Below are 25,541 nucleotides of genomic sequence, written 5' to 3' on the forward strand. Positions count from 1 at the left end.
TTTTGAAATGTCACCAGCATGCGAAATCAGTGTTCCTTTTCACTAGCTTGGTTTTTTCCTAAATAAAAATCTGGTGACTGGAAGAGGTGGATGCTTTTTTCAATTATTCATTTGCTATTAAAATGTTTCAGTTTTAATTAAATGCTTCTTTTATTTTATTCTACTTAGTAAATGAATACTTTATGTTCCATTTCAAATGTTTGGATTTTTTTTTAAATGATGTGTCCGTATGCACTTATTTCCTCAGCACTAACTGAAATGCCCACATTTCAGATGCATAGACTATCTGATACAAGGTAAACTTCTCTATTTCATGTAGCGTTTAGATTGAATTTTTTTAACACACAGCCCTAAGTTGTAATTTCAACTACTGAAAGCAATTAAATTGGGGGGGTGTGGGTTGTTTTTTTAATCAGAAGTCTGTTTCATAGTATCTGTCTTGGAGACCACTGTAAAAGCAGTAACTTGTCTTTTCTTTTAGGGAACTGGAAAACTTAAAATACCAATATTTCTGTGGAAATCTCTAACAATGAATTTATGTGAAAAATGAGGAAAGGAAGATGTTTGTTTCTGTACTTGTTCCCTTTGCAGACTGGTTTAGAAAAACGGTTACGAGTTAAATGAGTTCTACACAGCTAATGGGACCATATCAGTTGGTAGCAGTTGACAGTGTTTATTGTCAAATTGCTAAAAATACTTCCTGTCCTTTGTGTGTCTCAGATAAGAGATGATATTCTGATGCATGTCTTTTCACAGGACCTGTTGTTCAGTGTGTGCGCTCTCAATATCATCTCCACCATTGTCTGTGCTTTGGCAACAGCAATGTGTTGCATGCAGATGGTTTCTTCTGATCTTCTGCAAATGGTAAGTTTTAGTGACAACACAGGATATTGTCCAACTTAACACGTTGTCCTTCTCTGTGTATTCTCATTTGTACCTCCTCTTTGTCTGTACACTACTGGTGTGTCTTTGTGTAGTGCTTGAACATGTGTGTACATGGGTGTATGTTTTTAGCTATATAAATAGAGCTTACAGCTGCATGCAGTATGAATAGCTGCTGTGTTTAGAATGTTTATATAGTAGATGTAATCAGGATTTTGCAGTTGGGACTATGTTCTATTTCTTAGCCAAGGTTAACAGGGTTCAGTTATCTATGCACATGACATTTTTTTGCCGTTACATGTTTATTTCAGTTTCTGCACTACCCAGAGCAATTACACAGCTTTGAGATGCTATTTTTCACTACTTTTCTGGTATGACCATAATGATGTATGAGAACAGTGAGATCAAAACTGGAACTTTCCACAGCCCTGTGTCAATAATATTATTTTCATAAGGAAAACATGTTGAGCTTCAGAGTAGCACTTGTGTTTAATGACCCTTTTCCCTCTTGTTTTAGTCTTCTCCATAACTAGCTGCATTACAGGATACCATCTTGTTTTGGTTAGACAAAGACAGCTTTCCTGTCCCAAATGAGCGCTGTGATTCTCGAGGTTTAAATGTACCATTGAAACAAAAAAGGAAAAAAACCTAAAATCCTTTACATTTTGCAGGCCAGATGTACTGCTCCTAACCCAGTACTGCTACTGGCTAATCTAAAAAACCATCCTCTGTTCAGGAGGAGAGGGCAAGTGCACAAACCTAATGCCAGTCATTTGTAAATCTGTATTTTAAAACTTGGCTTAGATAGAATCCTGGCCCAGCAATTTAGCTGCAAACCATTTACATAACAAAGCAGTGTTGTATAACCCACCATGCAGGCATGTGGTTGATTTAAAAAGAAATAAAAATACAATAGCTGCAAGTTGAATTGAGTTTAAGTGCATGAATCACAGAGGTAAGGCTGTCCTTTCTAGGCAAATGTTTCTGTTGCTGAGTTCTTAGCTAAAGAGTATCTGCAATCTGTGATCCTAACATCAGATATAATACGCACATATGTTACACAGTGCCTACAAATGGTACATAAATGCATTTTCACATAGTATTCTGTATCCATATTGTGCGTGCTCGTAGAAGCTTGTAAACAGTGCTTATTTAATAACTTTGTTTTGGATGTCAAATAGAATTGGCAATAATAATCACTTTAGCTGATGATACATTGTGTTTTACATGTTAAGAGATTCTTATCATTTTGAGGGTATTCTTTCTTTTCATACGCTCCCCTTCCCTCCCCTCTCCTGATACTTACTGCAAGAATACCCACTGAGTAAAGGTCTGTTTCACCTTGCGGTGATGATGAGAGATAAAGTGATCACCACACTTGTGAAGATCTGTCTGACTAGTGCAGCAGTGGTAGCAGTGATCCAGAAGTGTACCCATATACCTTCCCAAATCTTAACTTACACTTAAATTAATGCTGTTTAGTAATGTTAAAGGAATAAAAAAGTGCGGATGACAATGAACCCAGAATCACACTGAAGGGCTTTAATGGGCATGTGCGAGAAGCAGTAATCTCAGTAGGTAGTTGAATACTTTAAAGGCAGATAATTTTTCTCTGCTACTTCATTCTTCACTTCTCTAAAATTCTTTTACTGCCTGGCTATGCTGTCAATATACCCATTTCTTTTTGCTTCCTATACTTTGTGCTTCCAGCTTTCTGTCTTCCTGCTTAGTTGTACATTCTCCCACTCTTTCAGCTCCATTGACAAGAATTTTCCTTTCTCTCCACAGAAGAAGGGAATTATACCTATCTTTCTTCTCAATCACAGTCTTTTCTTATTTATCCCTAAGTTTTTCCCTTTCTCTTTTCAGGTTGCTGAGCCAGATTCCTACCAGGCCTAAGTGAGCGTAACTTCCCTGGGGCTACGCTGACTTAGACCAGCTGAACTCTGATCTGAAGATTTCTTTAGCTTTCACTATTTTCAGTCTATTGTCCCATGATCTACAGATCCTTTTTTGCTCTACTGCACCCAGGAATCTTATTTACTTCCTTTTTTCTTGCATGTTAATGCTTGATTTGTGCTTTTTCCTTTTACTTTTAGCTGAGGTATGTGTCTTCTCTTAGCAGGCTTGTGCTATGCTGGCAGTTAAAGATAGCAGCAAGAAGGGTTCTCTTAGATGGAAAGGTTTTAATTATTGTGCTGATTCTTTTACTCTGTCCTTACAGTATTCACGAGTTTGTAGGATCTCCTGTAGGAAGAGGATTCATAGCCAGCAAAAGCATTATGCAATAGGAAACACCCTCCTTGGACATCATTAGGTTACCATTAGTTCATCATTAGTTCATCAGTACTGTGTTGGTGTTCTTGTCTCAGAAATTAGTCTATTAGAATGGTGATTTTTTTCAAACTTAAATTAATTTCAAATTTTCTTCTGGCATGAAGCTGCTCTGTGTGCTTCAGGTTTTATTGCCTAGCAACACAGAGCTGGTATGTAACACAGTCTGGTGAACACAATGATGTTTCATGGTTATCTGCTTTCTTGCTAACCTTTGCATACAGTTAGTATCTGATTAGTACAAGCAGACTGACGCTATTTTATTGGAAACCGCTGCCTTCTGATGTACCTATCTTAGGAAAAATGCCCTGAAAAATATAAGCACAAGGTCTACAGAAGTAAGTGCAGATTAAATTTTTCAATAAATTTGAAGTGGGTGTTTTAGATAAAATATAATACCAGCAAATAAACATTTGGCTTCAAGTGTTAAAGAAAAAATACTGCAAAATATTGCAAACTCCATTTATTGCAGTATTGTTTACTTTATTATCATTTTACTTTTAATTTATTTTTTATTTCTGTGCTGCCATAAGGGACAGAAAACCATATTTTCCTAGATTGTTCCTCCTTTGCATTGACAGTTTAAGCAAGTACCCCAAATTTTTCACGTTCCTTTACCCTTTCCCACCCTGTTAAGTATACACAGTTGCTCAGGAAAAAAATCTACGACTTGTACTAAAGCTGCAAGAGTAAGGGATACTGTAGTTAAAGTCTGGAATAGCATTTGTTATGTGCTTGACTAGGCAGTTTGAGGCTGCGCTCCCTTACAGAGCTTCCCAGAATTGTTCTTTCTGTGTACACACCCCTCCAGCAGATAAATGTGAATCAAATCAGATTATATCAGGGTTCTGTAACATGAAGAAACATTTCTTAATAACCAAGCTGTCACTTCCATGATATTTCATTTGTTGCCTAAGGCACTTTCAGTTTGCATCATGTCTGATGAATGGATACTGCAGAAATAGACCCTGTTTTGTTCAAAATGTAGCTGCCTGAACTAAAGAAATAGAAGAAATTAAATCCACTGTGGCCAAGCTATAGCAAGAAGTACACCTATTCCAGTCCCTCTTCCATTCCAAATATGTTTATACAGTGCTTATCCTAGAAGTGCTGGCACTGATATCATTCAGTGTATTCTGATTCTATCAGCATCACTGTTAGTAACTGTTCTTCGTGTTATGTCGTATCTAAAACAATCTGTTATTTTGTAAAGGAAATAAGGTAATGATGACACACACAAGCTGTAACATTTAATTACTGTTTCTGTCAACCATAATGATAATTCCACGTATCATTAACTTAATAGTCTGTAGTTACATTTCTACTCAGACACCCCAAATAAAGAACAACTCCATGAGGATAACGTTTTGCAGGCATTGTTTAACCCTTTATCCTGCTGAAGTACTAATAAAAAATTCCTTCAGGAAGAAGCTTCTCATTAAGTAAGAATTGACCTTAATTATTACATAATTTTTATTATTTAACCTAATTATAACATAACTTAATTTTTTTCCCCACACAAAGCTCACCTAAAGGTTCTGTAAAGCCTGGCTGTCAGTCCTTTCTTAGAAATATGCATTGTGAATGGCATACATCCACAGAAACATCTCAAAAGTTTCCTAAACCATCCTGTGGTTGGATAAATATTCCTTCCACCCCCCACCACAAATCAAAGATAACACTGATCTTTTAGGAAGCATACCATTTTCCATTTCACATTTCCACAATAGAATAAGAATAGTTAATATTTAGCACTATTTAAAATACGGTCATTACTTCAAGAAAGATTTAATGCCACAGACCAGTCCCTCTGAGACTAGAGAGCTAATGGCTTGTGGTGGTTATAGGAACAGCAGTTGGAATCAACAGAGCAGAAAAATGTGAATCTGTTTTCCTTATCAAAATATCTTCTGTGTTACCATTTGCCTTTAAGATTAGGGCCAAATTAAAAGTGTCAGCCATGATCTTTCTGTTCTTGCAGACAATTAGTAGCTATGATTTCCTCTAGGAGGTATTGATTCCAGTGTTTCAGAACAGGAAAAATGCAACCTGTCCAAGAGGAGAACACTTATGGAATTATGGACCCATGTATATTGCAGAGAGCTTTTCCTGTAGATAACATGCCAATATTTAATTAGATGCAATTAAATTTTTTTATTTCCCATTCCCAAGAATTAGCAGATTTTTATAAATGACATATAAAGACTGAAATGAAGATAACGAGCCCTGGAGTCTCCAAAAGACGAATTTCAAAGTTGCGTAGCAAATTTATTAAATGTGATCTGTAAGGCAGTGGTAATTGCATGCAAATATGGGAAAATACTCAAGAAGGTTCCCTTGGAGCACTGGTGATGTATGGCAATTAGTGGTTTAGATATGTCATAGCTGCTAAGCATGGAACCCCAGTACTGTCGCTTATATGGAGGTAATTGGGCTGATCAGCTGCAGCATCTGTGGAATAGAGCATGTCCCATACCTGGAAATAATAAAGAGTTCTTAGTTTCACACATCTCAGGTAGAAGGACGTACCATGTCCTATCACGTGGGGTAACTGTGTAATTAGATTTATGTGTATAGTCCGTTTTTGCTGTTTTTTCAGTATCTTAATTGAGATTCCTCCATCAGTTTTTACTTCAATATATTCAAAATAACCAGAACGTAAATAATAAGTTCCAGTTGTTACAGCCATTTCAGTGACCAACTTTTAGATGACCTCTCAGTGAAGAGCTGGAAATTTGGTCTGGCAATAAAAAAAAAGAAAGTGAGTTTTACGGTCCTGTTCACATGTATCTAACGGTGTTTATTTCACCTTGAACAGCGAAAACCAGAGAGAAGAATTCTGTTACTCTACAAAGCACTGTCTTCTTCACTGAGAAGTGACAGCATCTGTATCTTGCTGCAGGTTCTAACCTTCATGAGAAGGTCACTGGCATCCAGCCCTGTGTCACTGGCTGCGTGGAGTTTTCAGTACTTTGGCACATGGACCCTTAGGCATAGCTGTATTTTCAATGGGGATATCCATTTATGCCTAATAATTACGTTACGAATACCCATTGATAGCAATAAAGTTATACAAAGCTTTCAGCAGTGTGCTTTTTGCTGTCTGCGGCAATTTTCTATCTGTTACTTCTGCCTTGGCCGTTGGTTTAATCAAAAGCCTGGCTAGGAGACCTGCTTTGTGAGTTCATAATGTGAGCTATCGCTTTTGTAGTGGCATTGAATGCAACTTGATCTTGTTTATCCTTGTGACCTAACAGGCCACCTCCATTTTTAGTTTGACAGTTCTTGTTGTATATCATACTTGCCATCAACATTTTAATATTGTTTATTTAGTAATAACTGTCTTCTAACACCAAAAATGCGTGTTTCCTTGTGGAAGCATTTGTGCATGTTCTTCCACCGAGTCCAGCTTTGCCAGCTTTTTGTTTCTTACTGAGTCTTGTTCTTATCGATGGACTTTTATTGAGTCTTTGCTGAGCCCGTCCCAGACTTCACCATTTGAGACTAACCCTTAAAAGATTTTAAAAATACATTTTACTGCAGGAAGAATAAACTTTTGCAGGCTAGTAGAGATTAGTAGATAGGGCAGTATAGAATATGATACCATTTTATTTCCCACTTAATAACTTTACAGTTGTTTTCTGAAGGATGCCTGTTCTTTTTGATGACCCCTTATATTTGCTATTGTCTCATTACCTGCTAGTCTCCCTCTTACAGCCTTTTTCAATTTAATTTCTGTGCCTTCCAGCAGGATGATATCACACAGGTAAACTGTTGTTTATAAACACACACACCCAAATATGTTCATCTATCATGTTCATTTTACCACTCATTTTCAGCCTTGGTCGCACAGAGTTCGTTTCCATGATTTGTATTCACAGTAAAGGTTCTTAACAGGATTCAAATGATTCTACAGTTAAACTGAATTGCATCTAAACATCAGGTCTTTGCCTTCTTAAACCTCAAGCTCTTCTACCCTGTGTAAAACCTTTCCCTTCTGTCACATCCCACAGTGTACACTGATAGTTCACTCACTGTTCAAGTGCTGTGTGTTTAATTGCCTTGTTGTGCAAAGTGTGAAGAGTATTACTCTGTCTGTATGGCTGAGTGAAACTGGCTCCAGTCCAGGCGACTCAAGCACTGAAGGGATGGAGCTACGTGCTCTCTGGTGCAAGCCAAAGCTGGGGTTCCACAGCAGTATATGGAAATAGTCTGGGAGAAGGTAAAGAAAGTTGTAAAACAAGATTGTTTCGTTTCCAGATTGTAAAAATGGCCCAAATTATCAAGTTTGAGGTTCGTCTTTTTTCCTAAAAGATTCTCCAGTGAATCTGTGACGGCAGCAAACTGAGGATTGCTGATGGCTGGATCACTCTAGGGTGGATATTTGGAGCTTTACTATTAATGTAATAATACAGTTAGGGAAATGGCTGTTGAAAAGATCAGGTGAATTTCAACAGAATCACTACAAAAATGTAGTTCTGTTCTGTAAGACAAACCTGCAGAAATAGTATATATATCCTGATAGTAGTCAGGCTAACAGCATCACATCTCAGATGGAAGAGAGTGCTTAAGAACATCAGAAAGGCAGATAGAATTTCTATTGTAATGTAAATATAGCATAACTGCACCAGATTACATTTGAAAAAGTGACATTAAACATGAATGAAATTTCCTTTCTTTATGCTGTATCTCCTAACATAAGAATTTTCCCTTTTATTTCACTGCTTAAAGTCTTTATCATGGAGTTAAACAAATAATAATGTAATGAGACAACAGTACAAAGACATATATTCTTATTCCAGTATAGAAAAGAAACATGCCTTCAGCAAATTTTTGTAGCTCACTTGTTTTAAAAGGCCATACCAAGTCATCTACTGATCCAGGAAAAGTGATATGACAGCAGAAGCTTGCCTGGAGAAGAAAGAATTCTCTGGGTTTGGATTGTCTTTTGATTCTTTTTTTATCCATGGGGACCATGTAAAGCCAGGTCAAGGTGGCTAGGTTCCATGTGATACGCAGAATGGCCCATATTTGATCTTGAAGTAGTTTAAGCCTTTGCTAGAAGGCTTGTTAAGGCTTCTTGATGTCACTGCTATGCTAGAAGGTGATTGTGTCCCTTGCATAACTGTTGGCAGTAGTTCTCAGTGTTGCTACTTATTATTATTCACTGTGGTTATTTTTCCTTTTTGTTTTGAGATGTTTATGTGGAATCAATGTTTTCCTTACTTTCATACCAGTATGTAAAACATTTATACCACATCGAAGTGTGCAGTGGCTGTATCACCAGACCACAAATGGCTACTAAGAATATTTCATATTACAAAAATAATAAAGAATAGTTATGAATGACCCTTCCTGTGGAAGTGAAAAATAGGTGACATATTTGTAGTTGCCCTATTTAAAATTTAATGAATATGTGGTAGCTTGTTTCTTATTTATGTGGGTTGTTTTTGGAGGTGGGGTTGGCTTTTTTCTCTATAAGCACAAGGCACTTCAGATTTGAAACAACAACGTACAAATAGTTATTTTAGTAGTTGTATATGTTGTTCATCAGTTATTAAAATCCAGATGATTATGTAGTGCTATCATAAAAGTGCATTACGAGGTAGAAGTATTTCTTGAAAAGCTGTTTAATCTCTAATGTTTTATGTTCTGCATCCTAAGAGTGACTGACTTTGAGGCCCAGGCTTCTCTATGTAGTAAAACCTTGTGTTATATTCTGGAAATTTGACTCTCACTCCTCACTGATCTCAAGTATTTTTACGCTACTAGAACTGTTTCTGTCATTTCAGTATGGATATTAATGAAATTGGGTGTTGGTCAGGGTTGCCAAGACTGAATTTTTATTAAAATTTCTGTTAATTGTGATGATGTTTGTACCATCTGAAGGAACCTGATCTCTTCGTTTTCAGTTTCTGCCACAGAGGCCCCATTCTACCAATCCTGACTGCATGACTCCACATGGAACTATCCTGCATCAAACATTGGATTTTGATGAGTTCATACCACCGATCCCGCCTCCACCCTACTACCCGCCAGAATATACCTGCACGCCAGTGGTAGAGGCACAGAGGTGATTCTTCCCTGTGGTCACAGATAACGTGTAGTTCTGAGCTCTGTACTGTGAAGTTCTCTGAAAGAATGTGAAGCCAAGTGGTGTCCTTCCCTTAGACTCAGTGCTGCTTTAACAGAGGGATTACATACCTTTTTTTGTAAACTTCTTAGAATGCACCTGGGAATATGTGTGTTAAAGCACTGCTGTAACAGAGCAGTGATTGCACTTGGCTAAGACAAGGGTAGCAATATCTCAACTTAATGCAGAGATCAACTTAAAGGTAATCTTTTCACAGTTGTTAACATGATACACCTGAAGTTGAATGTGAGATCTCATTTTCTGAGGGAATCATTGCAGTTGATGTGTGTTATTGTGGAGTAGTGAAGGACATTCTTGGCAGCAAAGCAGGCTGGTAGAGACGGCTGGTGTTCAAAATGAAACAGAATTTTGAAAGCTACCCTGTGAATGAGGGCTTCCTTTTGGTCATATAATAAATTTCTTCAGTAGAATTCTTTTTAGTATATTGGCTTTGAATTCAGAGGACACTATATCACTGTGGTGTAGGTGAAAGTTCAGCAAATAAATCCAATGCAATTTCTTAATTATTAAGTTTCCTTGTTTGTGTTTTTAAACAGAGGTCTTCATTTGGAATTCCCTCATTCCCCATTCAGTGCTTTATATGAAGTAACCATTAACAGCCCAGGAATGCTGTATCCAACTGAGCTTCCTCCTCCTTATGAGGCAGTGATTGGAGAGACGCCTGCCAGTCAGGTAAGGAAACTCAAAGGAAACTCTCTACATGGTCTGCAAATTGTCATGATGCAAAACATTTTTAGATAAATTTAATGATCTAAACTATTATAGGAGTTAATTGTACTTTGAGGGAACAACCATTAGACCATATTCATATTCTTTAAACATGTTTTTCTGACCATTCCTTTCAAAAGGCTTGAACTAGCAGATGTTATTTAATGTGTATTCTCCTTATGTTCTTGTGTGTAGTTCGGCAATATTCCAGCTGTTATGTGATACTGGATTGTCAGTAACTAAAGCCTAGAATGGATTGGGATCAGCAAAGCGCAGTGTTCTTCCTTATCTGTAAAACCATACAGAGCATCAGTGTCCAGCAGCACAATAGCACCAGCATGTAACAAGATATAATTTAAAGCAGCAAAGTCGTGGAAGAAAAGCATGAGCTTCAACAAATAGATGTTTTGACTGTTATTTTTTATCATCTGGAGTCAGTGTCAGTGCCTTTTCTGTTCATCTCTGGCCACCTGGGTTCCAGAAGCATTTGTTTCTAATCACAGGTGAAAGCATGTGGTGGCTTTTAATTTCTAAATTGTCATAATTATATAGTTTCTTAACAGGACTAAGTTTATATGGGCCTGATAGTTGCTGGTTCAGACAGCTTGAAGGAGCAAAATAACAAGTATCAGATGTGAAGTACACAGGCTTTAGTTACAGCATAGCCCACGCAGCCACGTACTTGTCTTTACCACATGTTACAGGCTTGCATGGCTGGGTTCTGGTGGAGAAGGGGGGCTGCAGAAGTGGCTTCTGCAAGAAGTGGTCAGAAGCTCTCTGCAGGCCCAACAGAGTAAACACCAGCAGACTCAAGGCCAGAGTCGTTGTTGACCAAGGCCAAGCCAATCCCTGATGGTCACAGTGCCTCTGGGAATCACAGGAGAAAAAGAAAACCTGCTAGCAGCCCCTTTTTGTCACCAGAGAAGGGAGTGAGAAGATGTAGAAAAATCTGTAGACACCAGGTATTCTGTGAATGGAGCCGAAGTCCAAGGTGGTTTTAGGTCTACAAGAAGAACAAAATGCAGTCTTAAATTCATAATGTACACCAAGCTGCAGTGCAGTATGAACTGAAGTAACTAGATTTATAAATCCCTCAGAGGCAGACTTTGCAATGGAAATCATGGCACAGCTTTAGCTACAGAAGTGCTTCTGGGAACCATTATGTAATAATGTCATCATTGTAAAACCTCTTACTGAGCATCAAGCAATGGAGCTCGTTTGTTTCTAAATGGATTGAGGTCCTTAGAATTTCATTAAATTGTATCAAATTAGACTCAATATTCCATGCATTTCATGGACAGCAAATGTCACTGCTAATTTAAGTGGTTGCATCTAAGTAAAGATTACTGTTGTCGTCTGCACTGATTAAGAATTCCCATTTTTACGACTGGGAAAAAAGTAGTTTTCACACTGTTCCATGCAGAGTATTGATTAGGATATAGACAAGGCAAGAACAAACAAGTCAGGATTCTGGGTGAATTACACCAGTGAGTGTTTTACAGGGTTTACTAACGTGTAGGCTGTGCGGGCTTACTGAAAGACTGGGGTTTTTTTGTTTCTTTCCTTTTCCTGTTGGTAGCTTTGTGACTGCCTTTACCAGCTTTGTGTCTGAGGATGTGCAAGTCAATAAGATTTTTGTTACCCTAGGCTGTGCAGGAACCTGTATGAACGACATGCCATAGCCCTGTATGAAACAAAACTCTGTTGACTAAAAATTGTTCTCTCTTATAATTAAAATCATGGTTCTTCTTCCCCCAAGCAAGAAGGTTAATGAATTCCAAATGATAAAAAAATGCATTCAGCAATTATTCTTGTAAATGCAGAGAGGAGGAGGGAAGAGGGAAGGAAAAGAAAAATTAACACATTGGTCAGATAAGCTTGTATTTTGCAAAGTATGGCTGAATACCAGGAAAAAGTAGAAGAAACTACAGTTCATATCATATCCCTGGTTTCTTTTGCATGCCCCAAATCTTGAAATCTCTCATTTTCCCACTTTTAAAGATGCTAGTTATCAAAGAGGCCCTGAAGTTTAAACCTAAGAGGTGATGAGTACTATTCTCTATGTGGCAGATTTTGTATAGAGAGGAATAGTCAGTCTTCCTTTTGGTCTCAAGAAGCAGTTGTTTCCCATCTGTTTGCCTTATTGTTGAGGTTTGATTGTGGGGCTTGTTGTTTGGTTGGATATTTTTCAATTTGCAGCAGCTGTAATTAGAGAAAACTATTAATATAATATAGTCTGCAGTATAAAAGCCATCATCTCAAAGTTAAGCTGACAGGCCATGTCCTTCGATTCACATAGTAATGACTCATCCCTAACCGTGTTATCTTGTTTACGCAGCCTGTGTCTTTAGGTCTGTTGCTGTTAGGTTTTCAGCCTCTGTAGGAGCCTCTGAGATTGAGGCAGAGCCTGAGAAGGGATGTGATGTGTGCTGGATGAGCTTTTGGTCCCACTAAATTCCAAAGGTTCTGAAAGGCTGATACAAATGCAATTGTGTCAAGGAGAGTGCTGAGAACAGTTCCTCTCTCTAGTTTCTCTGAGCAAAACATGAGTCCTTACCCTAGATGAGAGGAAGGACTCTCAATAGTAACACCTAACTGCAAGGCAAAGTAGTCTCCTGCTCGTATTGGAATACACCTTGGGTCTGTGGTGTGTTCTGTGCAGGCTCTGCTCCAACAAGATGTCAAAGCAGAGTACTGATTGCTGCTCTGTGGCTTGTCAAATGAGCTTATAGCTGTTTTATTCCCAGGGCAAAAAAATTCTGTCAACACTGTAATTGTTCCCTTTGGCAAACTGAGCTCAGAATTATAATTTCTAAAAGGACACAAAGATTGAACTGTCGTACAGTAAACAGGAAATCAAGGCATGTAAATACAATGAGTCTATTTCTTCTACCTGTAAAATAGTGTGTTTTTCTGAGATTGCAGCATTTTGATTTCAAGAATTGTCAAGCCAGCTTTTTTTCACAAGCCTTTAGTTTGCTTTATATGCTGTAGAATAATGTAATTATTTTAAATTCACTAGATCAAAGCTGCCCATGGTTCTTTTGCATTAGTACAGGTTTACCAAGACTTGAGCCTTGCATGTACCTAATTTTATAGTTATTAGGCCATATTTATAGGTACTAGACAGTGTCACTACAGCTTCCAGAAGACTGTGAGAACAGAGAATGCCAGTAAATGTTTCAGCACAAATATTCAGATATTTTCCTATGAATGTTTAAGAAATGGTGAAACTACCTGGGTTTAAAAAGGACCCCATGGGTTTTAAAAAGAAACACAGGCCTGAACCATTATATAATTTGTTCCAAAATGTAGTCAGTCTGATTGATTGATTTTCTCCAGCAACAAAGAGCATTCGAGCACACTTCTTTTCCAGTTAGATCCCAGCAGTTCCACAGTTCATTCCCAGGAATGGTCTGCAGCTTAGTCACACCAGTTTTGGTTTTGCTTTGCTTTTTGTTTCCTTTGGGATTTATTTTTTTTTGGTACCACAGATGCAATTTTCTGCTTCAACAAAGGAAGATCCTTTATTAAATCTCCAAGAAAATTGTTAAAAAAATATGAATAGTTTCACCTTTGCTTCCCAGTCCTCCATCTATTGCAGAGTTAAAGTATTTCTGGTCCTGTTCTTTGTTTATAGTTGTATTTGCTAACCTTAGACATAAAATCGCCTCTAAAACCTAAATTTGTATCAGAAAATGTTTCCTGATCTCTTGGTCATATTAAGCTATGGATAGGTAGATAAATAGATATGAAAATATTAGTAAGCACAGTCAGTTATGCATATATACTAATCTACACTGCCATGTGCACTTGAAGCTCTTTCCCTAATAGCTTCAGAGTAAGTGTGTCACATTCCATTTTTTAGGAGGCTGGATATAAATTAAGCTCTTGACAAAAAGGTTTTCACAGAGGTGACTGATGGTTATTTCCAGACTCTGTCAAAAACTGTAATAAGCTTTTACTACTTAATTGTGGCCCTAGAGACAGAAACAGATATGGTGGTGTCTGCTAAAGATGGTATCAGTCTCATTCCCTTTGACTTTTCTTTTTACATGTTTCTCATTTATTATTACAAGCTATTTTTTAAATAATGATGATCCCAAGGAACTGCTAGAAAATTCTAATGAGATTAGAAACAAGGTCAAAGCCAAAGTCTGTTAAAATCAGTAAAAAGAAAAATTCCTAAATTTCAGGTGATTTTATGGATCAAATCATTCCAGCAGGATTGATTACGTATTTTGTTCACACAGTTCTCAGAAGGGAAGTTGCCCACTTAGATCCATCCTTCCAGGAAAAAGTAGTATTTCCCTTCAGTAAACCTCTGGTGGGCTGGAAAGGACCTGGCATTGGCCGCGTTGGCTGGCAATGATGTTACAGGGGTAAAAAATATATTAGGTGTGAACACCTCAGCAAACAGCCAAGTAACTGTTCTTGTGCTTTTGTGTATGCTTCCTCTTGTTCTCTATCCTATTTTAGGGTGATACAAAGTATGATAAGAAAAATGTAGGCTGTAGAAAAAGAGATTGCTTGTAATAAACACATTAGTTTTAAGCATTGCAGACATTAAGTTCTGTCATGTGGGCCAGCAGCCCCAGGAACCTGTGAATTCATGATTAATTTAGCTTATAATTTCGGGGGGGGGGGGGGGGGGGGCGGTGTTAGGGGAGTGGGAATTTGCTTTAAGCATGTTCCTTTGCCTTGCATTTGTTCCTGACCCAAAGACATTGTAAAACACTCTGAATAGCTTTTGATCTGAATAGCAGCTTCTGTGACAGTTGCTGCAGTCAGGTCTGTTCTGAGGATCATCCACACTGTGCTGTGCTTTGGTAAAGGGCGGATTGATGCACTGTTGCATTAAACCATTTTCATTTAGGTCACTGGAACTGATCAAGTATCTGAATCGAGCATGGGTGAGAGAAACATGACCCTGGACTTCAGCACACAAGGTAATCATAACAGATTGACAGCCTTGGGACAGGCTGCCCAGGGGGTGTGGAGGCTCCTTCTCTGGAGAGATTCCAGCGCCGTCTGGACGCCGACTTGTGTGACCTGTCCTAGGGACCCTGCTTGGGCTCTGGGGGTCCCTTCCAACAACTACGATTCTGTGATAACATGGCATTTATCTACTTGAGATTATTAAGTGGACTTGTCTTTCTCTTCTGCCCTTCCTAATGGAGAAAGCAGGATTTTCTTTCAGATTGTTCATGGCAAGAAGAACTTTTTCAGTCATGAACTAATGTGACTGGAAATGCAGAGGAGAGTTTTGCTCTGTAAAGCCCTTTGAGGCACCTGTCATTTCTCTTTGAAGATTCATGCACAGAACTGGTGGTTGGTTTCTCATTGTCAGCAGCATGGTAGTCCACATGCCTTCTCCCTACTGTAGTTTCCTGCATGGCTTCCAGAAGGTTGGATGGGAAGCTTGCTGTCTGAAGTATAGGTATTATGAATGCAAGTAGATGAGTAGCTGCACAGAGCCTGTTTCCTTAAAGTGTAGAAATTACTAGAAGAGGCCTCCTTGCCATGTCTGTTGGTACAGAGGGCTTTTTAAGTATTACAGCCTCAGTGGATCACAAGATTTGAGCAGTTTGTAGGAAATAATTATTTTAGTACACTTTCCATGAAATAATTTTTCCAGGTCATATTCATATATTAGTGACTAGATTGGCAGGTTGTCATAGGTAGTATGACCAGAGAGGTGGTGGGACAGGATCCCAAGAATCAGAAACAGTCGTCTTGCCCAGCATCCAGAATGGGAGGTAAGTGAGGAGCGTCTGTTCCTGCAGAGTATCTGTTCTGCGAAGAAGGATCTCAGTTTCCAGAGCCATCAGTGGTCACCTTTACTGCTAAATGTTACTTTGTGTTTTAAATGCTGGTGTTTGACAACTGCACACAAACTTTATAGATATTACAAAGCCTGAGTTAGGGAATATGTTGCAAAGAATCATCTAATTAGGTAAGAAATGTTTGGGCACTCATCACAAATACAAATGATCCAACAAACTGCTGCAGCTTTCCAGCTAACACATAACAAGCAGTGTGTGCTATGCATGTTTAGTGTAATGGAGATGTATGATGTGTTTCCATTACTGATTAGTATGTCCTTTTTTTGCAATCTTATGATTTCCTTGCAAGTGTTATGAAATTATTTCCAGGCGACCCAAAAAGAAAATACTTCTTTTGTTTAATTTTATGTAAGAAGAAAACGCTCTTCATAAAATCCAACCTCATGAATATTTGATTCTAATTTTGATAGTTAATTTCCCTACACTGTAGAAAGCTTTCCACTTCCTAGATGCCAAAACATGGGAGCACTTAACAAATGTTTTCCAATACAATAAAAGATCCCATTTTTCTATTGCTGAAAAAAGCCAGTTAAAATATATGTCTCAGCAATATGATTAAGAACAGCTGTTATGCAAAAAAGGAGTACAATTATGTAATTTATAGTTTGTAAATGTTTTTATTTTAGATGTAGAACTTCAGGGAACTCCAGCATGTGCTGGAAGAAGTGTGGCCTGCATTATTGGAGCCTGGAGGCTGGATTATCTAGTTTTACTTTCTTTTTGTCGTGAGTTTGGGAATAATGTAAAGCCAAATACTCATTTTACATACAAGGAGTCTTTTTGATCTGTAATATGTATTTGTAGACCTGACAGAGGATGTGGTAACAATCTCAATTTTTAATACAAAGGGCTTCAAAGATGATGTCACCTTGCATAGAATGCTTAACTTCTACCCAGAGTGTGTGTGAGTCGTACTTTGTGTGCCAGAGATGTTATATGATGGTGAATTCTCATTTTTAAAGAAGTTAAATACATGCTTCAGGGAAATGATGATTGATTAGAAAGTGTTAGCTGCAAAGCCCACGTTGACAGTAATGATAGATTTAGAAGTGATCAGGGCCATGTTTTTTCAGCGTTTGCATAAAGTTTTAGCTTTTCTGCCACAGGCAATCTCTCACTGTTTACCAGAGAAGCCAGCAGAGTTCCTGTCCAAATGTAGTTACAGATAATACTTTGGCATCAGTGCTCGAGCACCCTTACTAATTGAAGAAAATACTTCAGGGCAGCACAAATTATTTTTGCTGAAAGACACTAGAAACAAGTAAATGACTTCCATCTTCTTTGCTTTGGCTTTCTGTGATCTGAAAGCTTTTGAGTAGCTAATGAGGTATTTGCCAGTTACTAAATTTAAAGCAGTATATTGAAAACAGGATGGGAGGGGGCTGGAGGGTATAGGAGAGGGACGAAAGGTCTTGATTTCTCTCTGAATCTCTTGGTTTGCAGTTTCTGTTGAGAGCACCTCTTTGATGGTCTCCGAGGCTGTTGATGTCCCAGACCGTAGCTGCTCGTCTGAAGACGTTTGTTCCCTGGAAGTTCAAGGATCTCTACCTTCTGCAGATCTTTCTCCCTACTGTACAACCCCCAAAGGGGCTACAGACCAGACCCTCAGCACCCGCTGCAGGTTGCACAGAACTTGCTCAGAGGGTTTTCCTAATGAGGACGACAGTCCCCACAGCCCAGCCTCTACAGGCAGGTCTCAAGGACAAGAAAAGAACCGTGCCCATGGCAGGTCCTCAGACTGTTCCTCAGAGAATTTCAGCCCCTCAGAAAGGGAACTGCAGAGTTCTGCTCAGGAGAGCAGTGCCACGCCACCTTTGAAGCAAAAGAAAATCTGCTGTGCAGTCTTTAGCCCGTCTCCTGTCCCTTCTCAGACCAGCCCCTGTTCTGGGACTGCAAATACTTCATCGTACGCGAGCAGCCGCGAGGGGGCTGTCCGGCAGCACCCCGCCGCAAAGCACCGAGTCTCGAGTATAGTCCGATCAACTAGTGACCCTGTGTCATGTTCGTCCCGTGCAGAAGGTGGGTGTAACAGCACGAGGCTGGTGGAGCGTGGACCCAGTGAGTGGTATGTGATTTATGCAGTAGTTGGTGCTGCTGGGGATGATCCGAACCGTTGCAAGGAAGGTTGACTGGTGTGGAATGGCTTGAGTTATATACACAATTTCTAGATAAATGGAAACAGGAGCAGTGACGGTGTGAAATTAATTTTGGCTTTTCTAAATTGTACCAGCTTTTCTGTAGAGCTCAGAAACCCAGCTCTTGAGTAGATGCTTCCTCCTCTCTGTTACTGTTATACTGAGAAGCTAAACTAGGTAGTCGAATGGTAGCTGAGCTCTCTTCAGGAAGCTATTAACTGAGCTGTCATGCTTGTAATCCAGCAGGTTGTGTTTCCTGAAGGTGACAGTGACATTGACGGTATCATGTGTGTCAGAGGCAGCCAGTGTCTGACTGTGTATTGGCAAGTTGGACTGTACAGTGAAAAGTTTTAAAGGACAAGAAAATGAAGGATGAGATGCATGACTGATAAATGCAAAGGAAAGACTTTGACTGTTGTGGATAAGCATCTTCTGATATGAGTCTCCTCTTAGATGAGTAGGAAAGAAGAGTGAAGGTGTTGTTAGCTGATCGGTGTATTTTCATAAAACTCTGCTTGTTGTGGGAAAATAGAAATTTGTGTTGGTAGAGAATGGCTTGATCAAATTACAGCGGAATGTAGAACTGTCTGAACCATCTGAAATGTGTGGGTTTTACAGAAGGATGTAAGCTGTTCAGAGGTGGTTTGAGAGTAAAGAGTAAAAGCTTTGTGAGATGTCAGACTGTGCTGTTCCAGAACTGTTGGCTGGGCTTTCTAAGAGATCTAGAGGAAGAATCATGTGATCAGCTCAAACCAAAAGTAGACAAAATGTCAAAATAACTAGTTCAAGGTAAGATGATGATGTGTTGCTTCTGTTACATGTTTTGCATAATTATTCTGTTTCTGTGAATTTCATAGACCTCATAATAAATAGCTCAGTAATTGAGTATGTTTTACATTTAGAAATCTAGCCACAGCATCCTGTTCAGAAAATGTGAATCTTTAACCTAGAAGTCTGCATTTATTTTCTGAAATTTGCTAGGATATACGTGCTATGAAGCTGCCATGCAGGCAGTAAGTAGGCATTTCTGAATCCCTTCTACTGTGCCAAAGACAAGGAGGAGAAACACCCTCTCTCTTCTGGATCAGGCTCTGCATGTTTTCCATATTGTGCTCCATATGCTCTTTAAGTTGCATTGGAGAGAGGGCTTTCCGCAGGCAGCCGTGTCTACGTGTTCTAGCTAACTGCAGGGACACCTGGTAGAACAGATGCTCTGCTTTCATTTTAACATGCCCTAAATACATCCATCATCTTTTCTGGAGAAGCGGCATATTATGGGAATTAGTTTGACTAATTCCCAAGTTCTTAGCCCCTCCATGAGTCCAGGGATATGGGTTGAGCTTAGCAAAGAGTGTCATATAAGAACAGAGATGGGTCTGACGATACTGATGTACACACGGCTTGGTGCGGGGTGGGTGGCGGGAGAGAGAAGTAACTCAGAGGGAACATCTTTTTGCTGACCTAGTTTGCATTTCTTTGGGTGCCTGCAGAAGACTTTAAAATTCAATCTTTCAGAGAAGCATTTGAGCCTAGATGAGCACATTTCTTTTATTTGTATGTCTGGCAAACTACAGTTTGCCAAACTTCACTCAGAATGTTCACAACATCACAACTCTCCCCCTTTCTCTACTTTCTGCTGAACTCTATTTGGAAATCATACATAGGCTGGAAGTAGCACAGTTCTCATAGCATGTATCAGCTGTTTGTAGCGGCCCTGAAGCTTTTTCTCCTAAACTGTGACACACAGCTGAAGCTCTTTATAGTCTTTAGAACTGTAAAAAGGCATTTGATTTTTCCAGTTTCATGACTGTCTATTGGCATATAGATCTCTCTGTTGACAGGTGAAGGAGGAGGGAACCAACTGATCTCCATGAACTAACCAACCCAGAAGAAAAAGTGTTTGTGTTTTTTTTCACTAATATACACTTGTTTTCTCAAAGTTGTCCTGGAGTAGAGCAACTGGTCAAATAGACCAGTCACGTATGAAATATGGGAATTTTAATGCTGGTGTAAAACTGGGCTTTTAGGTCAGGAAAGAGCAATTCATATGCTTCAAGCACATCTTGACATGATGAGGTCTTTATGTATAGTCAATAATTCTCCCACTAATCCCTTAAAGCTGAAAATTTGATTTTAAATATGTCATTCCTAGTCGGTGGAAATATAGTTTAATAGATGCCTTTGTAGTCACTGTGTAGACCCTGGACAAGGTAAGCACGGTGGGTTCGCATACAATCTCTGTAAGGACAGGTTCTCTCTTAAAAGAAAAATATACATGAGGAGCTGACATGTTTTATCTTTTCCCCTCTTAGCAAAGGAGGACAAAATCAACTTCTAGCACTGATGTCTGTTACAATAAACATAACCTATAACCAAATATGATTATTGTAGTGTCTGTGTTCCAGATAACACAGGATAATGTCTGGTGGTGCAGTTTTTCCTGTGCCACAAGTACATTAAGCAGTATAAGAATGGATGGGAAGACAGAAGCTCTGAAGTGTCTCCTCTCAATAAGCATGCCATCATTCATGTGTTGCAGTATTTCAGCATAATAAAGCAAATTAAAGACAGAATAGAAGCTGTCTCTTTTAATTTCCTGCAGACTTTCCGTTTGTAGCATACAAGTCTTTGTTTTCCTTCATTTAATTATTCACTCTACTAGAAAGGATTATATCAGCTTTTAATTTTAAACTTTCCTGGAAGATAGGGAAGGAAACCTCTCCTAATCTACCTAGAAGTTCAAAATGGTTTTCAGTCTTGAAAACAGATGTAAATAGCCTTAGCATAAATGTGAGGGTTTATTCCATCTTGACTATCACAAGCTTGAAATCAAAAAGACTGCACTGGTAATTACTGTACAGCGTGATCTCCTCATCGCTGATCCTTGTACTGGCATCCCAGAAACGCCCTGTCGTGAGAAGACATCTGTGTGAGGAGCTGTTTGTCCATCTGCTGTTACTACTTACTGACTGGATCACCAGTAACTGTAGTGGCCACCTACCCATTAATTCCATCAGTGGTGGATAGCATTTGTCCCACAAAGAACGAGAGCCTACTGAAAAAGGAGGTAGAAATACTGGCTAAAATACTGTATGCGTAGAACTAGGAGGGGTTCGTCTTTCTTGGTTTCCCTGTTTTCAAAATAAACTCTGCCAAGAAAATAGCAGAAAGTCTGAGGGCTGCCCCCACAGGGAGCCTTCTGTAGGCCTGAAATATGTAGGGTTTGATAGCTGTGTAACACAGGAAACCATCAAACAGGAGCTCTATCTTTCTATTTGTATTTATTTAACTTACAGGACATTTTTCTGTCTAGTGGCTCCTCTTTATGAATGGACATCTTGAAAGGAGCTATTTCCTCAGGGCGGTTTCACTCTGTAAAGGAGAAGATGACAGATGCCAATGTATTTTTCCTTGAGTTGGGCAGAGGGTAGCAGGGACTGATTATGCTCTTTCTGTCTCCCTCTCTCTGATTCAAGGTGACGGTTGTGCCTGGACTCCTACATGTAGCCAGCTTCAAGAGGCAGGACTAGCTCCAGCTGCATTAGAAGCAGGTGAGGATCCATCTTCTAAAGCAGGACCACGCAGGTTTCTTTTTTTTTTTTTGGGGGGGGGGGGGTGTTGTCATTTAAAAACTTCTGACAAGCTTCTGACAGAGCAATGAGCTCTAGGGAATTGGTGACAGAGAGATCACTTACTTAGAACATACATACATGCTGTACAGTGCTGATGGAACTGGCCTTTGAGGCAAAATGTTGCCAGTGAGGCCTCCGTTTCAGTTCGGCATTTTTGCTTTCACTGTGTTTCTCCTGCATTATTCACTGCTCACTGTTTTTGAGGTCTAGAAGTAAGGGGGGCTTTACCCTTGAAGTTGGGGGCAGGAGGGCGGTGTGGGCAATGCGGGCCTATAACATTACAAATTCCATACATAACACCGAGTAGCTGGTGTTTCCCCTTACCATGAATGTCAGATAAGTCCCTGAAAGTAGAGGCGTCAAAACTGTCTGTGACTTACAAAGTCCTTGAATTACTCACCCGCTCTTCCTAAATGCAGTCCTCCTCAGTCATGGGAAGGAGTCTTTCTCTTGACCCTCAGTTAAATGCCACTTTGCAGGGTCCCCTTGATTGCATGTTTTTGTTATTCTACAGAAAAAAACAGACGCTTTATGACAAAGTAAAAAATTTTGTGACAATATTTGTTTTGCCTTTTTTCTTTTTCTTTTTTTTCTTTCTTTTTTTTAACTTATTGCTTTAAAGATATTCTTCCCCCCCTTTTTTAGTTCCTGTTTCTGGTTCTCATATGGCTGCCTCTGCTTGTCAGCATTCTTTGAGCAGTTTCCTACCAACTGGAAAAGAGAGGGATACAAGGAAAGATGACCTACACCTGAAGCCAAAGGCTTTGCACACAGTCACAAAAGAGCGACCACACTCTTTAGTGGACCTTAAGGCCTACAAAGACACAAAAATTTTAGTGGCAAAATTTTTGGAACATTCAAACTGTAATCTCCCTCCAGAAGTACGTCATGTAGTGAACAGCATACGATCAGTAATAAAATCTGACGAGAGACACATGGAAGAAGCCATCTTCAGTGCCAATATCATAGACCAGGTAAGCCATTTAAATTCAACCATGACAGACACACACGGTGCCTTATTTAAATGGTTCTGCAGTTTAAGTACTTCAGACAATTCCTACAAAAGTACTTTACTAGCAACATGCTTTCAGCAGGAAATAATTAATGGCTGTTGGGCAGCCATGCATTTTGCACTGAGGCACGCAGAAATTATTTCAAATTCTTCAGCTGGACCTGGTAACATCCTAGGAGATCTATAGGGAGCCGATAGCAGAACAGAACAGTGCAGTTACCCTACTCCTGGCCAGAAAAACGAGAATGACCCTTGTTTTTATGCCTCTCCAAATGAAGGGGCAACGCATCTTTCTCACCTCAAGTGAGAATGAGAGACACACTGCTTGAAAGGAATCCTATAAAACAAGGGAATTAGTAGCAGCAGCAACTCTTTATATCTACTGTGCAGAAAAGAAGGTAAAGAATCACTTCTTGGTAGCATAGCTATCAGAATGGTGGCTATGGACAAGGAGCTCTTTTTCCAGTGCCAGACTGGAAAAGCAGAATGCTCTCAGCCCTGAGTAACCAGGTTGAGGTTGCCTGTAGGGCCTCCCCAGGGCTGGACACAGGGTTCAGGATGCACACCTGGGGGCTGTCTGCACCCTCCCAGCCCCCCAAGGTACTGCAGTTCCTATGGTATTAGGCTGCTGATCCCAAAGTGAGGGAAACTAGCTAAGTATTAAAATAGGATGTGATAACACTTAAACAGCAGGTGTGAGGGTGATGTGTAGCAGGAGGCATGTGGCATTTAATAAAGCTTGCTGCACGATTGGCATTGCTAGCTGTGAGGAAGAACAAAGAAGTAGTATGGGTGACCTCTGTGGCCCTGTGGGTAGGGAAGCAGTACAGTCATGACGTACCAGAGTGTCAGTACAGACTTAAATTTTAACACTGTTACTACTTTAAAAAAATTCTAGGTCAAGAAATCCTCAAGGTTAGGAAACTGAAAACAGTTGTCTTGAAATGAACAAAAGAATAGTAAAAACAATATATTTCCTCACAAAACAGTGTTAAAAAACAAGTGGTTATGTAGATCATAAACCCAGAAGCCAAGGTCCCAATTTTCATCCTGTGTGAATTTCTTCAGTCTAGGGAGACATGTGGGAAAGAAATAATTTCAGTAGTTACTGTTAATTAGTGAAACTCCATGATACCCCGGCAATCGACTTAAGTAGTCACAGAATTTTTGGTACAGTAGTTGTACCTTCAGGTTTGTGAAGTTCTATTAACTCCAAAATATTTGATTGCCAGGATTGCGGGGTTTTAGTTCCTTACCACCCTCAGCAAAGCTGGTGAAACATCTCTTTCTCTTGTAAGAAACAGAGAAGTTTAATTTGCTCCAAATTTCTATCTGCCAATTTTAAGGCAGAGCTGCTGCCTCTTCTGCAGGTTTCTTTTTCATCTGTAAAGAGAGAAACAAAAACTTCTTTGCACCTCTGTTGATGCAGTGAGTACAGACAGGAGGCCTGATGCCTTTCAGGCCTGACCATGGCTGCTTCCAGCAGCTGACCCAGCCCTGACCAGTTGTAAGAACAGGAGAAGCGGGAGTATCTTCAGATGGCTGCACAGACAGGCATCTCTCCTGGAAGAGATCCATCATGAGAGAACTTAAATGATATTCTGAGATGGAACGTTTTAAATGAAAAGATTTCTTACCCTGTTTTCCCCATTCTTCCTTCTCCTTTCCTGCCCTCCTCAAACAGGTAATGACGAGTTCCCAGCAGAATGTGCATACCTCTCGAAAGCGACTTCAGGAAGATCTCCATCTCCAGAGCTGTGGTGCTCTGAGCTCTCCAGTTGCCTTCCTGCGTAGGTCCCACCTCACCCGCGGTTTAGAGCGGGACAGGCCTCACAGTTTAATTGGAGTTTGCCGGGAGACCATCCTTTGATAGTAACCACAGGTATGTGATTCCAGCAGAGGGAATTCAAGAAGAAAACAGGACTGTGGATGATTTAAAAAGTAGTGGATGACTTAAAAAGGAAAAAGTGTCTTCCTTTGGAATTCCACTTTTTTCCAGCAGCAGGAGGAGAGCACCTGTTTTTCTGAATGTAAATTTTAGCCCTGATTTTTGCAAGATTTTAACTGATTTATTAGTAAAGTCATTACGAATGTTTTCCCAACCAGAAAATAGAAATGCCACTGATGCTGCCTAGCATTTCTCAAAAACCATTGCGAAACTGCCAGAGACCGGCTGTACAACTTCACAGTTGTATTTATTTAATGTACCTCAAACTGTTTTAACTATGATCAGTGTTTTAATAAAAAAGTATTTCTGGACTTTGCTTTTTCAACAGCTGATTGGGATAGACGTGTAAAGGTGATTCATATGCACAGACAGTGCTGCTTCTAATCTGGTTTTCGTGTCTTTTGTGCCAGGGTAACTGATCTCCCCCCTCTCATGTTGCCCTTTGAAATTTGGGGTTTATTTTGGCTTTGTACTGAATGCTGCCTAGTTTAGTGATGGAGTAGCGTGTGGTATTGGAAACTGACACTGAAGTACTCTGCGAATTGTGACCGAGAGATGCGCTGGGGGAGAAGCCTTAGAAACGCTGCCTTTCCAAAAAGCAGATTGCACAAGGCGGCTGATAGGAAGTTGGGTGGGTTTTTATCTAGCAGAACCTTGAACATTTTTTCAAAACAAATTATTACTGCAATTAGTAGTTTTGACAGCTGTATCCCTAAAACATGTCCTTGTCATTCTGCTGCTTTTCTGAATTATTTATCAATGATCTTAAAAATAATCTAGAAGTAAATATCATCGCCACTAATTTGATTACCAGCATAAACACGGGTCTGCCAGCAACGTCTTCCAGCACAGCTCCATCCTGGTTCTCTCAGAGGAAAATGGAAAAGCCT

At 39.5% G+C, this 25,541-nt stretch overlaps 1 protein-coding gene across 2 annotated transcripts in view; it reads left to right on the plus strand.

Moving 5' to 3' along the window:
* The window catches only part of ENTREP2 (endosomal transmembrane epsin interactor 2), a 60,891-nt gene extending 35,985 nt beyond the window's left edge, over positions 1 to 24,906 (plus strand). The window contains exons 1-10 of one of the 2 annotated variants that reach the window (XM_084268016.1): positions 846 to 864; positions 2,752 to 2,986; positions 6,965 to 6,982; positions 9,129 to 9,289; positions 9,907 to 10,042; positions 14,955 to 15,027; positions 17,368 to 17,943; positions 21,536 to 21,610; positions 22,337 to 22,665; positions 24,388 to 24,906. In XM_084268016.1, coding sequence (XP_084124142.1) covers positions 2,942 to 2,986; positions 6,965 to 6,982; positions 9,129 to 9,289; positions 9,907 to 10,042; positions 14,955 to 15,027; positions 17,368 to 17,943; positions 21,536 to 21,610; positions 22,337 to 22,665; positions 24,388 to 24,573 — 1,599 coding nt within the window. In that variant the 5' untranslated portion in view covers positions 846 to 864; positions 2,752 to 2,941 and the 3' untranslated portion in view covers positions 24,574 to 24,906. Of the gene's footprint in view, positions 1 to 756; positions 865 to 2,751; positions 2,987 to 6,964; positions 6,983 to 9,128; positions 9,290 to 9,906; positions 10,043 to 14,954; positions 15,028 to 17,367; positions 17,944 to 21,535; positions 21,611 to 22,336; positions 22,666 to 24,387 lie in introns of those variants that run through there. The other variant, XM_084268017.1, reaches the window with a different exon arrangement.
* Positions 24,907 to 25,541: the final 635 nt, after the last annotated feature.

The sequence above is a fragment of the Gallinula chloropus genome (assembly GCF_964237585.1).
Source record: "Gallinula chloropus genome assembly, chromosome: 9".
Lineage (NCBI taxonomy): Eukaryota > Metazoa > Chordata > Aves > Gruiformes > Rallidae > Gallinula > Gallinula chloropus.